The sequence below is a fragment of the Marmota flaviventris genome, chromosome X (genome assembly GCF_047511675.1).
Source record: "Marmota flaviventris isolate mMarFla1 chromosome X, mMarFla1.hap1, whole genome shotgun sequence".
In the NCBI taxonomy this organism is placed as follows: Eukaryota; Metazoa; Chordata; class Mammalia; order Rodentia; family Sciuridae; genus Marmota; species Marmota flaviventris.
Window position 1 is genome coordinate 30,959,168 of NC_092518.1, and position 17,653 is coordinate 30,976,820.

The 17,653-nt window shown below is 39.2% G+C and overlaps 1 protein-coding gene across 2 annotated transcripts in view; it reads left to right on the top strand.

Moving 5' to 3' along the window:
* The window catches only part of Sytl5 (synaptotagmin like 5), a 112,910-nt gene that overhangs the window by 23,128 nt on the left and 72,129 nt on the right, over positions 1–17,653 (top strand). For both annotated transcript variants that reach the window (XM_027927454.3, XM_027927455.3), the window contains exon 2: positions 11,256–11,465. In XM_027927454.3, the coding sequence (XP_027783255.2) occupies positions 11,256–11,465 (210 nt within the window). The remainder of the gene's footprint in view (positions 1–11,255; positions 11,466–17,653) is intronic.

Below are 17,653 nucleotides of genomic sequence, written 5' to 3' on the forward strand. Positions count from 1 at the left end.
GAACCTCCATACTGATTTCCACAGTGGTTGTACTGATTTACCACCCCACTAAGAGTATAAAAGTGTTCTTTTTTCTCTACATCTTCTATTTAGTTCATTTGCTCATTTATTGATCAGATTATTTGTGGGGTTTTTTTTTTTTTTGTGGTGGGTTTTCTTTTCTCTCCCTCCCTCCCTCATCCCACACCCCTCCCTTCTTTGTATATTCTGGATATTGATCTTCTGTTGGAAGAGTGCCTAGCAAAGATTTTCTTCCATTCTGTAAGCTCTTTCTTTGCACTCTCGTTTCCTTTGCTGTGCAGAAGGTTTTTAATTTGATGCCATCCCATTTCCTAATTTTTGATGTTATTTCCTGAGCTTTAGTAGTCCTATTGAGAAAGTCTCTGCATGCACCTACATGTTGGGGTGTTTATGCCATGTTTTCTTCTAGCAGTTGCAGAATTTCTGGTCTAATTTCTAAGTCTTTGATCCACTTTCAGTTGACTGCCTGGGTCCAGCCCTGGCGGGAGATCCAGGGGTCCTAAAGGAGGAGTGGCATTGATGAAAGAAGAAGAGATGGGACAACAGGTTGCAAGTTATGAGCAGCCTCCAGAAAAAAATCTGCTGTCCTTAGAGCGGCCTTTTTTTTAAATACCTTTTTGACAGGTGTTTTTTCAGGTAGTTAATGAATAGTTTCAAAGCCTGAAACATCTTTAATTTACATAATTTTCAAGAGTTACAATCTTTTATGATATACATTGATTACCTTAGATATTGAGTACATTGTTCAAAATATATTCCAGCATCCTTAGCCAATCTTGATTAAGCTTTTAAGTTTTTACCTCAATCAGTAGGTGTTAGACTATGCAACTAGACTACATGTCTCCTGACCTATTATTCACTTTTAACTTTAAAGCATACCTATAGTTATTTCATTAACCTTTAACTTTAAAGCATACTTATGATTATTCATAAGCTTTCTTACTTCTAAACTAAAATCCCAGCAAAACACATTTAAAATAGTTAAAGTCTATTACTTAAAAGCCTACTACTCTGAAGTGCCTCTAAAATATATCTATATTAATTTTACATTATTTTATTTTTATTTCCAAGGTAATTTCCTTTTTTCATATGACCTATTTAAATGCTTTCTTAAAGAGTTTCCTCGATCCTTGGTCAAAGCACACCAATTCTTATGTCTTTGTAATCTTTAACTAAAGGACAGGCTCTGCACCTCAGCCCATTTGTCATTAATATTAACCATGTGTTTTCCATTCTCATCATGATTTCCTGTGTAAGGCAAAGGAGGGTCTGTTGGTGGGGGGAATGTATGTTGCACAGGTTGTGGCTTTAGAACAGGGGGCTTAATGTAAATTGTTAAGCTTTCCTCAGGAACCTCGGTTTGCAATCTTTTTTCCATGAATTTCTTGAGGAATAACACTGTTGTTTGTGTTCTGAGAGATATTGAAACACACCTTGTGGCATGTCTCAATTGTATCCTCAGTCTCATTCTGGGAATTTTCCTGCAATCTCAGGCAATATGTACTTTTATTATTGATTGACGTATGCCCTGTTATCCATATCTTGAGTATCATAAACAAAACACTTAACGTTCCCCATGGTTCCGATTTCCAGATGGTGTGGTCCTGCCGAAGCATCCCCCACGCTGTGACCCTGTCAGACAGTGGGTGCAGGAACCCCTTCACCAGTTGATTTTTGTGCAGGGGAAGAGATAGAGATCCAAATTCATTCTTTTATTTTTTAATACCTTTATCTTAATTTTTAAATTTTTATTTTTATGTGGTGCTGAGGATTGAACCCAGGGCCTCCCATATGCTAGGCGGGCGCTCTACCGCTGAGCCACAACCCCCCTCCCCAAATCCGTTCTTGTACATACGAGTGTCCAGTTTTCCCAGCACCACTTGTTAAAGAGACTGTCTTTTCTTCGATGTATGTTTCTTGGCACTATTGTCAAGAATGAGATGATCATAGCTCTTTGGGTGTGTTTCTGTGTCTTCTGTCTTACTGGTCTATAAGTCTATTTTTATGCCAGTACCATGTTTTTATGCCAGGCCCATTTTTAAGGGTGTTACTTGGAACCAGAAGCATTTCTAGATTATGTGGATAGCTTATGAGAAAGATGAGTAGATACTGTGCCTGCAGGCCAAAAACTCACCTTCCTCAGTTACCTTCCTGAGGCTAGGCCAGCCATGCAGGAACCCAAGGAGGTTCACCTTGCTTTGTAAATGCTCATTAAACAGAAGGCAGAGACATAGCCCATCTTATTCCTCTCCTAGTTCCCTATGCTTTCCTTTATCCTTAGTACTGCGGAGAAGACATTAAACAGGAGTGAGTTTGTTATCATAGTGATGTTGGTGCCCTCTTCTGCTCTTGGCTTTCCTGCCCTTCCACCTTTCGCCACGTTGGACACAGCAACAAAGGCCTTGCCAGATTGCCAGCCCCTTGATCTTGGATTTCAGAATAGTAAGAAACAAATGTCTGCTTTTTACCAATTACCCAGAGTGTGGAATTATATTATACGACACAAAGCAGACCAAGACACCCTACCATTGCCCTTCCTCTGCTTCCTGTGTGTCTGAAAATGGCTGTGCCCACATAACATGGATTCTCCTAGATCTGATTGAATTAGTTCAATTTCAAAGACAAGCTGGAAAACTCAGTAAGCTCTTTAATAGTTTTCATCAACCTCTGCAATTCTTCTCAGTTTTCTCCACATGTCTCAGAGATAGTTGCCAGAATATATGGGCCCATAAGCACCAATAATATTAGCATTTGCCCAACCAAGATGTTTAGGCCTTTCATCTTTGCTTCCTTGTGACCTGACTTATACTTGGCCCAAAGTCCTTTTCAACACTTGTAACTGTGAACTGTAAAAGCCAATTGCTAAATAAAGTCCTGTCAAGTGGAGCACAAAGAAAGATGCAATACAAATGTTTGACTAATTTGTGGCCATAATTTCTCCAGGTGGTCTCAGCTCCTCCAGTTTAAGGAGGTGCTGTGTGGTTAAACTTCAGGAACCTGACCATAGACTCTTTTCTAGGAAAGAATTTGCCTCAAGAATATCCCACAAGTCCCCATTTTCTTAGTTTATTTTTTTTAAATTTTTTATTGTTGGCTGTTCAAAACATTACATAGTTCTTGATATATCATATTTCACAATTTGATTCAAGTGGGTTATGAGCTCCCATGTTTACCCCATATACAGATTGCAGAATCACATCAGTTACACATCCATTGATTTACATATTGCCATACTAGTGTCTGTTGTATTCTGTTGCCTTTCCTATCCTCTACTATCCCCCCTCCCCTCCCCTCCCCTCCCCTCTTCTCTCTCTGCCCCCTCTACTGACATTCGTTTGTCCCCCTTGTATTATTTTTCCCCTTCCCCTCACTTCCTCTTGTATGTACTTTTGTATAACTCTGAGGGTCTCCTTCCATTTCCATGCATTTTCCCTTCTCTCTCCCTTTCCCTCCCACCTCTCATCCCTGTTTAATGTTAATCTTCTTCTCATGCTCTTCGACCCTACTCTGTTCTTAGTTACTCTCCTTATATCAAAGAAGACATTTGGCATTTGTTTTTTAGGGATTGGCTAGCTTCACTTAGCATAATCTGCTCTAATGCCATCCATTTCCCTGTAAATTCTATGATTTTGTCATTTTTTAATGCAGAGTAATACTCCATTGTGTATAAATGCCACATTTTTTTTTATCCATTCATCCATTGAAGGGCATCTAGGTTGGTTCCACAGTCTAGCTATTGTGAATTGTGCTGCTATGAACATCGATGTAGCAGTGTCCCTGTAGCATGCTCTTTTTAGGTCTTTAGGGAATAGACCGAGAAGGGGAATAGCTGGGTCAAATGGTGGCTCCATTCCCAGCTTTCCAAGAAATCTCCATACTGCTTTCCAAATTGGCTGCACCAATTTGCAGTCCCACCAGCAATGTACAAGTGTACCCTTTTCCCCACATCCTCGCCAGCACTTGTTGTTGTTTGACTTCATAATGGCTGCCAATCTAACTGGAGTGAGATGGTATCTTAGGGTGGTTTTGATTTGCATTTCTCTGACTGCTAGAGATGGTGAGCATTTTTTCATGTACTTGTTGATTGATTGTATGTCCTCCTCTGAGAAGTGTCTGTTCAGGTCCTTGGCCCATTTGTTGATTGGGTTGTTTGTTCTCTTATTGTCTAATTTTTTGAGTTCTTTGTATACTCTGGATATTAGGGCTCTATCTGAAGTGTGAGGAGTAAAGATTTGTTCCCAGGATGTAGGCTCTCTATTTACCTCTCTTATTGTATCTTTTGCTGAGAAAAAACTTTTTAGTTTGAGTAAGTCCCATTTGTTGATTCTAGTTATTAACTTTTGTGCTATGGGTGTCCTATTGAGGAATTTGGAGCCCGACCCCACAGTATGTAGATCGTAGCCAACTTTTTCTTCTATCAGACGGCGTGTCTCTGATTTGATATCAAGCTCCTTGATCCATTTTGAATTAACTTTTGTGCATGGCGAGAGAAAGGGATTCAGTTTCATTTTGTTGCATATGGATTTCCAGTTTTCCCAGCACCATTTGTTGAAGATGCTATCCTTCCTCCATTGCATGCTTTTAGCCCCTTTATCAAATATAAGGTAGTTGTAGTTTTGTGGATTGGTTTCTGTGTCCTCTATTCTGTACCATTGGTCCACCCGCCTGTTTTGGTACCAGTACCATGCTGTTTTTGTTACTATTGCTCTGTAGTATAGTTTGAAGTCTGGTATCGCTATACCGCCTGATTCACACTTCCTGCTTAGCATTGTTTTTGCTATTCTGGGTCTTTTATTTTTCCATATGAATTTCATGATTGCTTTCTCTATTTCTACAAGAAATGCCGTTGGGATTTTGATTGGCATTGCATTAAACCTATAGAGAAGTTTTGGTAATATCGCCATTTTGATGATGTTAGTTCTGCCTATCCATGAACAGGGTATATTTTTCCATCTTCTAAGATCTTCTTCTATTTCTCTCTTTAGGGTTCTGTAGTTTTCATTGTATAAGTCTTTCACCTCTTTTGTTAGGTTGATTCCCAAGTATTTTATTTTTTTTGAGGATATTGTGAATGGAGTGGTTGTCCTCATTTCCATTTCAGAGGATTTGTCGCTGATATACAGGAATGCCTTTGATTTATGCGTGTTGATTTTATATCCTGCCACTTTGCTGAATTCATTTATTAGCTCTAATAGTTTCTTTGTAGACCCTTTTGGGTCTGCTAGGTATAGAATCATGTCATCTGCAAATAGTGATAATTTAAGTTCTTCTTTTCCTATTTTGATGCCTTTAATTTCTTTCGTCTGTCTAATTGCTCTGGCCAGTGTTTCGAGAACTATGTTGAACAGAAGTGGTGAGAGAGGGCATCCCTGTCTTGTTCCAGATTTTAGAGGGAATGCCTTCAATTTTTCTCCATTCAGAATGATGCTAGCCTGAGGCTTAGCATAGATTGCTTTTACAATATTGAGGTATGTTCCTGTTATCCCTAGTTTTTCTAGAGTTTTGAACATAAAGGGATGCTGTACTTTGTCGAATGCTTTTTCCGCATCTATCGAGATGATCATATGGTTCTTATTTTTAAGTCTATTGATGTGGTGAATAACATTTATTGATTTCCGTATATTGAACCAGCCTTGCATCCCAGGGATGAATCCTACTTGATCATGGTGCACAATTTTTTTGATATGTTTTTGTATCCGAGTGGCCAGAATTTTATTGAGGATTTTTGCATCTAGGTTCATTAGAGATATTGGTCTGTAGTTTTCTTTCTTTGAAGTGTCTTTGTCTGGTTTAGGTATCAGGGTGATGTTGGCCTCGTAGAATGAATTTGGAAGTTCTCCCTCTTTTTCTATTTCCCGAAGTAGCTTGAAAAGTATTGGTATTAGTTCCTCTTTAAAGGTTTTGTAAAACTCTGCTGTATACCCATCCGGTCCTGGGCTTTTCTTAGTTGGTAGTCTTTTGATGGTTTCTTCTATTTCCTCACTTGATATTCGTCTGTTTAGGTTGTCTATATCCTCCTGACTCAATCTGGGCAGATCATATGACTTAAGAAATTTATCTATGCCTTCACTATCTTCTAATTTATTGGAGTATAAGGATTCAAAATAATTTTTGATTATCTTCTGTATTTCTGAAGTGTCTGTTGTGATATTGCCTCTTTCATCCCGTATGTTAGTAATTTGAGTTCTCTCTCTTCTTCTCTTCGCTAGCATGGCTAAGGGTCTGTCGATTTTGTTTATTTTTTCAAAGAACCAACTTTTAGTTTTGTCAATTTTTTCAATTGTTTCTTTTGTTTCGATTTCATTAATTTCAGCTCTGATTTTAATTATTTCTTGCCTTCTACTTCTTTTGCTGTTGTTTTGCTCTTCTTTTTCTAGGATTTTGAGATGAAGTATGAGATCATTTATTTGTTGGTTTTTTCTTTTTTTAAGGAATGAACTCCAAGCAATGAATTTTCCTCTTAGAACTGCTTTCAATGTGTCCCATAGATTCCGATATGTTGTGTCTGTGTTTTCATTAATCTCTAAGAATTTTTTAATTTCCTCCTTGATGTCTTCTATAACCCATTGATCATTCAGTAACCTATTGTTCATTCTCCAAGTGATATATTCTTTTTCCTTCCTTCTTTTATCATTGATTTTCAGTTCCATTCCATTATGATCAGATAGGATGCATGGTATTATCTCTACTCCTTTATATTGTCTAAGAGTTTCCCTGTGACATAATATATGATCTATTTTTGAGAAGGATCTATGTGCTGCTGAGAAAAAAGTGTAACTGCTTGATGTTGGCTGGTATATTCTATATATGTCAATTAAGTCTAGGTTATTAATTGTGTTATTGAGTTCTATAGTTTCCTTATTCAACTTTTGTTTGGAAGATCTGTCCAGTGGTGATAGAGGTGTGTTGAAGTCTCCCATGATTATGGTATGGTGGTCTATTAGACTCTTGAACTTGAGAAGAGTTTGTTTGATGAACATAGCTGCACCATTGTTTGGGGCATATATATTTATGATTGTTATGTCTTGTTGGTGTATGGTTCCCTTGAGCAGTATGTAGTGTCCCTCTTTATCCCTTTTGATTAACTTTGGCTTGAAATCTATTTTATTTGATATGAGTATGGATACTCCTGCTTGTTTCCAAAGTCCATATGAGTGATATGATTTTTCCCAACCTTTCACCTTCAGCCTATGTATGTCTTTTCCTATCAAATGCGTCTCCTGTAGGCAGCATATTGTTGGGTCTTGTTTTGTGATCCATTCTACTAGCCTGTGTCTCTTGATTGGTGAGTTTAAGCCATTAACATTTAGGGTTATTATTGAGATATGGGTTGTTCTTCCAGCCATATATGTTTATTTATGTTACTAAACATGGTTTGTTTTCCTCTTTGATTATTTTCCCCCCTTTAGTGTCCTACCTCCCACTGTTGGTTTTCATTGTTATTTTCCATTTCCTCTTCCTGTAATGTTTTGCCAAGGATGTTTTGAAGACATGGTTTTCTAGCTGCAAATTCTTTTAACTTTTGTTTATTGTGGAAGGTTTTAATTTCATCTTCCATCCTGAAGCTTAATTTCGCTGGAAACACAATTCTTGGTTGGAACCCATTTTCTTTCAGTGTTTGAAATATGTTATTCCAGGATCTTCTAGCTTTCAGAGTCTGTGTTGAAAGATCAGCTGTTATCCTGATTGGCTTACCCCTAAATGTGATCTGCTTCCTTTCTCTTGTAGCTTTTAAAATTCTCTCCTTATTTTGTATGTTGGGCATCTTCATTATAATGTGTCTAGGTGTGGGTCTCTTATGATTTTGCACATTCGGCGTCCTGTAGGCTTCTAGGATTTGGGGTTCTGTCTCATTCTTCACGTCTGGGAAGTTTTCTCGTATTATTTCATTGAATAGATTGCTCATTCCTTTGGTTTGAAACTCTGTCCCTTCCTGTATCCCAATGACTCTTAAATTTGGTCTCTTGATGTTATCCCATATTTCTTGGATGTTCTGCTCATGGTTTCTTAACAGTCTTGCTGAGCTGTCTATGTTCTTTTCAAGTTGAAATACTTTATCTTCATTGTCTGATGTTCTATCTTCTAAGTGTTCTACTCTGCTGGTAGTATTCTCAATTGAGTTTTTAAGTTGGTTTATTGCTTCCTGCATTTCTAGGATTTCTGTTTGTTTGTTTTTTATAACCTCTATTTCCCTGTATAGTTGATCTTTTGCTTCTTGGATTTGTTTATGTAATTCATTGTTGAAGTGATCTTTCATTGTCTGATTTTGCTGTCTGATGTCTTCCTTGAGACTCCAGATCATCTGAAGCATGTATATCCTGAATTCTTTATCTGACATTCCATCTGCTGCAGCTATTACCTCTTCTAACGTTGAGTTGACCTGCAATGCTTGTGGTCCTTTCTTTCCTTGTCTCTTCATACTGTTCACGTTCCTTTCTACTTGGTGAAACTGTTGTGCTATTGAATTTTCCCCCTATATATTTATATTGGTCTTGTATAGTTGCAAAGTCTCCCTCGTAGGCGCGGGCGGCGGCTCTGCCCCTCCTCCAATTGGGGCAATGTGCCTATCACGCCGGCAGGCCGCTGGGCCTGCTCTGCCGGTCGGTAGCAGGTCCGCCTACCTTGCAGGCGCGGGGGGGGGGGGGGGCGGCTCTACCCTTCCTCAGGCCACTGGGCCTGTTCTGTCTCTCGGTTGCAGGTCTGGCCTGTTCTGATGGTGGTCACAGTTCCGTCTACCTTGCAGGCGCGGGGGGGAGGGGGCGGCTCAGCCTCTCAGCAGGCGGCTGCTCCTCTTCTGCCGGTGGGTCGCAGGCCCGCCTACCTTGCAGGAGTGATTGGAAGCTCTGTCCCGCCACGGGCCACTGGGCCTTTTCTGTCGGTGGTCACCCTTCCCCTACCTGGCAGGCGCGGGGGGTGGGGGGCGGCTCTGCCCCTCAGCAGGCCGCTGGGCCTGCTCTGTGCGTGGTCACAGTTCCCTCTACCTTGCCGGTGCAGGGGGAGGGGGCGGCTCTGCCTCTCAGCAGGCCGCTGCTCCTCTTCTGCCGGTGGGTCGCAGGCCCGCCTACCTTGCAGGAGTGATTGGAAGCTCTCATTTTCTTAGTTTATTACTCTTTGGTCCATCAACCCACTTGGGCTCCTCCCTGGGATTGCTGGCTTTGTTCTGCTTGTTTTGAGTAGTTTGTTTCTTTATCACTGTTGCATGGATTGTTATAGATTTTGGACACTGCAGTGTTCTGTTCTTCCTGCTCCCTGAGGGTGGGCATGACAAAGTTTAGTTTCACAAATGTAAAAAGGAGATGGTACGAAAGATGTGAATGATTTTGGATTATTTTTTCCTGGAACATAGAAGAATAGAGATCAACAGCATGAAGGAACCACATGTCTATGAAGCATTTAAGTGAGAATGAGCCTGTCTTCTATAGCAGTGTTTTCCAAATTTGGCAGTATATTTGAGTAAATAAGGAAAGTGTTTAAAATACCATTGCATAGGCCACATCCAAATCCAATGACACACAGAATGTGTGGGAGTGAGACCTAGGAATCACTGAAAAAAATCTTCCCAAATGATTTCAACATATAGCCAAATTTGAAAATAAATGTTTCAAAGCTGTGCCTCTCAAACTCTAATCACCTGAATATTTTATGAAACTACTGATTTTGAAAAAATGTACTTTCTGATCCAGTAGGTCTGAAGTGCAGCATTCCTACCAAATTCCCTGGAGAAAGGACTGCCCATGTACCTATGTGCCAGATACCATGCTGGGAACTTTATTTATATTAGTTCATTTAATATTTTTTTTTGGTACCAGGGATTAAACTCAGAGTCACTCAACCACTGAGCCACATCCCCAGCCTATTTATTTATTTATTTATTTGGTGCTGGGGATTGAACTGAGGGGCACTCAACCACTGAGCCCCATCCCCAGCCCTATTTTGTATTTTATTTAGAGACAGGGTCTCACTGAGTTGCAGAGTAGCATGTTATTGCTGAGGCTGGCTTTGAACTTGTGATCCTCTTTTCTCAGCTTCCTGAGCCACTAAGATTACAGGTGTGCACCACCATGCCCGGCTTTATTTTTTTTTATTTTGAGACAGAGTCTCCATAAGTTGCTTAGGGCCTTGCCAAGTTGCTGAGGCTGGTCTTGAGCTTGCGATCCACGCTCCCTGTGTCAAACTCCTGAGCCGCTGGGATTACAGATGTGTGCCACCACATCTGGAAACTCATTTAATCTTAAAAACAACTATGAAAGAATACAATTACTCCCATTTTAAAAAATGAGAGATTGAAATTGAGTGACTAAATCATTGCCTAAGGTTGGACGGCTAGTACAGGAGGAACCTGGATTCATAGACATGACTGACAACAACGCCCATAGGTTAATGGAAATTGTTGGATACTATCAAATGCTAAGCAGAAGTGTCAATATCTGAAATGCTAGACAGTATTTTGTAGGCACAAAATTCTTGGGATCACGGAAGGAAAGTACCAGTGCTATTGATTGGTTTTGCACTGTTGTCTCATGTAGTACATCCAGGCAGACAAAGCCCCTGCAACCATGTGTGTCTTTGCATCCCAGCAATGCTCCAGTGTTGTGGCATCAAAGATGTCCAGGATAAGTCGGAGTAGAATGTGAATAAATCTTCATAGAAAAATAGTGCTAGTGCAAGATGTCAAAAATAAAGCATGAGGGGCTGGTGTTTTGGCTCAGTGGCAGAGCACTTGCCCACATGTGTGAGGCCCTGGGTTTGATCCTCAGCACCACATAAAAATAAAGCAGCAAAATAAAGATAAAAAAATTAAACAAAGGAAATAAAGATATTGTATCCATCTATAACTAAAAAATAAAAAAATAAAGCATGAATGTAATTTTCAACTACATATCAATGGATCATTGATTCTGGAGGGAGAAATTGTATTCTCTGCAAGTATTTGGTTTTGACTCCTTGATTTGAATATTCTTCCAAACGAAAACATCTCTTAAAAATAGGTCTGCTCCTATATGTATGTGTGTTCTTGTACTTCGGATTGAACCCAGAGGTGCTTTACTTCAGAACTACATCCCCAGCCCTTTTTATTTCTTTATTTTGAGACAGTGTCTCATTATGTTGCTAAGGCTAGCCTCGAACTTGTGATCCTCCTGCTTCAGCCTCCTGAGTCACTGGAATGATAGGTATGTGCCACCACACCTGGCTCTGTGTGTACTTTTTTAAGTGATTTTTTTTTTCTCTTTCAGGAAGCTGAAAAATGAGCTCCTGGAGGCAAAACGTAGAAGTGGGAAGACTCAACAAGAGACCAGCAGAGTCTGTGTTCACTGTCAGAGAAACCTGGGCCTCATCTTTGACCGGGGAGACCCGTGCCAGGCCTGCTCACTGAGGGTGTGCAGTGAATGTCGGGTTGTGGGCCTCAATGGCAGCTGGAAGTGCACTGTCTGCGCCAAAGTCGCGTGAGTTTTTTGCCCTTTTTTTTTTTTTGTAGAAAGAGAAAATTTGATAGATTGGAGTGGGGAAAGCGAGAAAGAAAAATAGTGTGTTATAAATTTAGGGATAGAGAGTTAGATAGGGTTCAAGTATAGCCCAGTTACGTTCAGCAGTGCCTTGGCAGGACTCTGGGGTGTGTGTGTGTGTGTGTGTGTGAGAGAGAGAGAGAGAGAGAGAGAGAGAAAGAGAGACAGAGAGAGACAGAGAGATGGAGAAACAGAAGAGTTGAGATAGAGGTAGATTCAAAGACAGAAAAGAGTATTTAAAGTTCCTTTTGCAGCTGGGAGATTTAGCTCAGGGGGTAGGGCACTTGCCTAGCATGGGCAATGCCCTGAGTTCAATCCCCAGTACCAAAAATATAAAATAAAGTTCTTTTCTTTATGGTACTGGGGGTTGAATGCTGGGGTGTTCTACTACTGAGCTATACCCCAAGACCTTTTCATTTTTTATTCTAAGACAGGGTCTCACTAGGTTTCCCAGGGTGGCCTCAAACTTGTGATGCCTCAGCCTCCCGAGTAGCCGGAATCACAGGTGTGGACCACCATGCTCAGCAGAGAACAATATTTAAAAGAATAACTGTGGCTGGGTACCATGGCACACTCCTGTAATCTCAGCAGCTTGGGAGGCTGAGGCGGGAGGCCTACAAGTTCAAAGCCAGCTTCAGGAACTTAGCGAGGCCCTGAGCAACTTAGTGAGGCCCTGAGCAACTTAGTGAGAACCTGTCTAAAAAAAAAAAACAGTGCTGGGGATGTGGTCAGTAGTTAAGCACCCCTGAGTTCAATCTCTGTTACAAAAAAAAATTATCTTGGGAGGAAATGTGGGTGGTGTGGTACCAGAGTGACTCCATTTCTCCCTTTTCTGCTTCTCTCAATAAGAACTACTGCTCTGTTGAAGACTTTTATATTCAGTGACTGAATTACTTAACTATTTTTTTTCTGTTGTTTCATAAAGGTAACCCTGAATAGAGCAATTTATACTATGTTTCAACAATGAATTGAGGAAAGCCATTCTAAAGAAATGGAGCATTTAAGTTCTTTTATTTATTTATTTTTGTGTGTGGCACTAGGGATCAAACCCAGGGCCTTGTGCATACAAAGCAAGCACTCTACCCACTAAGCTATATCCCCAGCCCAAATTATTTTTATGACTTACTTGGGATAAGTTACTTTGATTGACTTAAGTGATTATATTCAATTCAACAAAGGTCCCACATAAGCAAATCACTTTTAATACTTCCTTCCTGTCATTAGTGAACATCCTCTCTCAGATCTAGGAGAAATCATTGACATGTAGGTTTCAACATAGCCTTCTGATTTGAAGGAGTTCTTTATATATTCAGCACACAAGTTGTGTTGGCTGCATGTGTTGAAGATATCTTCTCCCACCTTCTCACTTGGCTTTCCACTTGCTTAATGGTTCCATTCAGTGAACAGAAATCTCTAATTTATGGTAGGTTAATATGCTCATCTTTTCTTGTATGATTAATGGGATTTCTTTTTCCTGTATTCTTTGCAAGGAAATTTTCCCTAACCCCCAAATCATGGAAATATTCTCTTATGTGATCTTCTGTAATTGTTACTATTGTATCTCACTGTTATTGTAATTGTTATTAATTTACATATAAAATTACTTATAATTGTTATTTTTTTGTTTTATACCAGTTGACAGATAATCTACCTGGAATTGATATTGAGAGAGATATACTAAACTCTCTCAATAACCATTGTGAAATTCCTATTTATCCTTTTAGTTATGTTTATATTTGCTTATATATTTAGATTTGCAACATAGCTACCCTTTTCATTACTGTATATTTTTTGCTACATTTCTTTGCTTTAATTCAGAATATATATATTTTTTCCTTTTGTCTAAAGGTAGGGTACTCATTAGTGTTTAGTGTCATTCTGTTACTGATGAACATGTGTTATTCTTGGCATGACTTTATTTCACTCTTGAGTTTTCAATGATTATTCTGTTTATTACTTTTTTAACTTTAAGTTAAATTTATTTGAAATCATAAAAACATAAAAATTGAAGGCCTATTTTGATACATGTATAATGTTTAAATCAGATTAAACATATCCATCTTCTCAAACATTTATCATTTCTTTATGGTAAAAATTTCCAGAATCCTTTCTTCTTTTTGAAATGTCAATGCATTGCTGTCACCTATAGCCATCCTCCTGTCCAATAGCACATCAGAACTTCTTGGGGTTGTGGCTCAGTGGCAGAGTGCTTGCCTTGCACATGTGAGGCACTGGGTTGGATCCTCAGCACCACATAAAAATAAATAAAGATATTGAGTCCATTATGAATAAAAAAATTTTTTTAAAAAGAACTTCTTACTTTAACTGTAACTTAGTATTCATTGATAACTTTTCGTCATTCTTCCCTCTCTCGACAATGACCCGCACAAACCAGGTGAACTGGGTTTAAAAGAGCTGGCTGCAACATTAAGCTAAGAAAGGGGCAAAAAAACACACAATACAGAGAGTAGTTTTTAAACCGAGAGTAGGACAGCTCTGCAGCCTTAAGGGTCAGCTTCCTTGCTGGAAAGAGGGCTGGAAAAGGGGGTGCATGCACCCAGAATCCCTTTATTTATAGCGGTGGGTGTGTGGTGGAGCATGAAAGGGGGATAAGGTTTCAAGGGTGGAATCTTGCTTCATGATGTCTTCCTGATGGTCAGCAAATTGACATCTTGGCCAGTCACACCCATCTCAGGTGCTGTGTGAGATCTTAGGCAGAGCTAGAGGGGGAGGCGCACCTGCATCACGCCATCACACTCCCTGACAGGGAGTTTGCAGAGCCAGGCCTCTCCCCTCAAGAGGCAACTATGCGCAACATAATCCATGCACAGCCCACAGGCAGCTCATGATACCTCTCCCCTACTCTTCCCGACCTCTGGTAATTACCGTTCTAGTCTCAACTTCTATGAGATCTGCCCCAGTCTGGCTGGGCACAAAATCACGAGCCACTCACAGCCTTGTAGATTCAAACAGCAATTCTTTATTCCCGAAACTCTCATGGCACTCTACACGCATGTTCTGGGGAAAATTCACCGGCACTCTGCTCTGAATCCCAAAATACTCTCTGAATCCCACGAGAACTCAAGGGGAACTCAAGGAGCGGACAGGCGCCTGAGGCAGCAGGATACGCCCTATTCTCAGCAGGGTCCACCTTAAACCTGGAACCGCCCTAAACCCAAGGGGGGGGCGCTTGAGGCAGCAGGATACTCCCTATTCCCAGCAGGATACACCCTAAACCTGGACCCACCCTAATCCAGCAGGATCCTCCCTAAACCCGGATCCACCCTGGTCCTTGAGCAGGGTCACCTTTCTCAAACATTCATGCAATGTCACTGCAAATGACCTGGGTCCAAGGCAAGCCCATTTCCACAATGGAGAGTCCTCCCTCTAAGCAACATTGGGTAGGCTGACAAAGAAATTGCCATGCGTCATTCCTACTTGGCAATGGCTCTCAGCAGAGATCAACTTTTTTGGATTCCATGTATGAGTGAGATCTTGTGCTTCCTGTCTTTCTTTGCCTGGCTTATTTCATTTAACATAATGATCTCCAGTTCCACCCATGTTGTCACTAATGACAGGATTCGACTCTTCTTTATGTCTGAATAGTATAACGTTGTGTGTATTTACCACATTTCTTTATCTATTCATCAGTTGATGGATGAATAGATAAACAGATAAATGGATTATTTCCATTTCTGGTTATTGTGGATATTGTTGCAAGGAAACGTGGGCATGCAGATGTTTCTTCAACATACTGATTTCATTTCCTTTGGATATATGCTGGGTAGTGAGATTGCTGGATCATATGGTAGTTCTATTTTTAATGTTTAAAATGTTCACTGGTTATTGAATCCTAGGTTGGAAGTTATTAACTTTCAGTAAGTTGAAGATTCCATTGACTTCTGGTTTCTAATATTTGTTAGGTAATCAGCTGTCAGTATACTGTTGAAGGTAATATTTTCCTTTCTTTCTATCTTTTTCTTTTTTTTATATTTCTAGAACTGGAGATAAAATCCAGGGCTTTGCACATGCTAAACAAGTGCTCTGCCACTGAGCTACATACTTGATCCTTTCTTTTGACTATTTTTAATATTTCTCCCCTTTCTACTGGGCTTTCAACAGTTACTGTAGCATATCTCAGTCTGATTTTCTTTGTTTTTAATCCCTCTTGGGGTTCCTAGAGCATCTTGAATTTGTGTCTTAATTTTTGTCACACATGAAAATTTCTCAGACAATCTCTCTCTGGGTATTTATTTTCCTCCATTATCTTGCTCCTGTGTATCTTAGTCATGCTCAACATATTTTGTATAGCACTCATGGTCCTTTCTGTATTTCCTATCCTTTTTATATCAGAATTCAGTTTGTATATTTTTGTGAGGCCTTTCTTCAAGTTCCTAAGTCTTGTCTTTAGCTATGTCTAATTTGCTGTTAAACCCATCTATTTAATTCTTTAATTCAGTTATTGTGTTTTTCAGTTTTAAAATTTTCATATTGTTTCTTTCTCTTTGCGATCTTCTTATTCTTTTCTTGTAATGTATTCAAATTATTTGTAGTTATTTAATAGTCTATAAATTACAGCTCCATTATCTGAGTGTCCTACGGAATTATTTCTATTGCTGCTTGTTTTTCTGGGTTTTGGCCATATATTTCTATAAACCTGGTAGTCTTTGACTGATGGTCAAAGTAAAGCTTAGTGAGATTCTGCATAATATGTATCCATTGAGAATACACATTTTTCTTTTGGAAGGGAAATAGGACAGGGACACTGCATATTCTTGATGACTTTAAGTCAGAGATTGAAAAGATTTCAAAATTGAGGCCTCAGTCCCCATGAGGGCTGACATGTTTCTGGATCACATGTACTCCTAGGGAATACTCCCTCAAGGTCTCATAACATATATATTAGGTAAGAGAGACAATTGGGTTTACATTTTATAGATAGCAGAAATAAGAGCACAAGAGATAGTATATGTGTTAGTTGACTTGGGAAGAGTATCAATGTTTTTGAGTTTATTTGTTTCTTCACCCAGCTCCTTTCCCACCAGACTATATCAAGTTGAGATCTGACATTTCAGGACAATGAAGAAGGAAATGAAATTTCAAAATATAACTGATGTTTCAACTGCAGAGTTAGAATTGATGGGGATTCCTTAATAACCATTTCTCTGATTCTTATAGAATGCTATTTCATTTGATTCATTTTATTTGATGGTAAAGCTTAGTGATATTCTGCATAATATGTATCCATTATTTATTCTTTTCCATTTTTATTCCACTTCTGTTCATCCTCAACTTTACACTCCAGACCCTCATTCACTCAGACTGAACTAACTAGTAACTGTGACTCAAAAGCCCTTCAGTCATTTCCAAGTAGCCTCAAGCTTTGGTATGGGAAGAGGACTTTTATCTTTAATTTATCAATACCACTGGCAATTTCTGAAGCGTACTTTTCAATACAAGACCCAAGAAGCTTATGTTTTTAGCCATCAACTCATTTACTAGTTAGTATGAATGGTAACTGAAGTCTAATTCTGAGACCTTCCTTCTAAAGCTTGTCTGATTACCTTAGGCTGTATAATGAGAAATTAACTTTAAATGTGTTAAGTGAGTAGGATTTGGCGAGTGTTACAGAAGCTAGCCTACTCAAACCAATACAAACCATTTCTGTGTTTTTCCTTTAGATCTTATGTGCTATATATTTTACTTATTTATCCTTTTTGTATTTCTTCCTCCACTAGAATATACGCTTCATAACCATGAGGGCAAGGTTTTTATCTATACTGATATAGTTCTAGTACCTAAAAGAATGCATATAATAAGTCCTCAAAATGTATGTGTTAAATGAATAGATGGAAAACAAACTGATAAATACATGGACAAATGGCTTCTACTTAAAGCATTTCAGACTTGAGCAACTGAAACAAATAGATTTTTTTTGTTTTTGTTGATGTTTTGTTTTGTTTTTCTGTCAGGATCAAGGGTTTAAAACAATGAGCCATATCAAATACATTTGTCCTCTGAACAAAGACATTTTTTAGCTATCACAGAAAAATAAAACAATAACACAAATTGTTGTCAGAAGTGTAAGAATAAGTAACAACAAATTGAAAATTCTGTGTTTTTCTTGG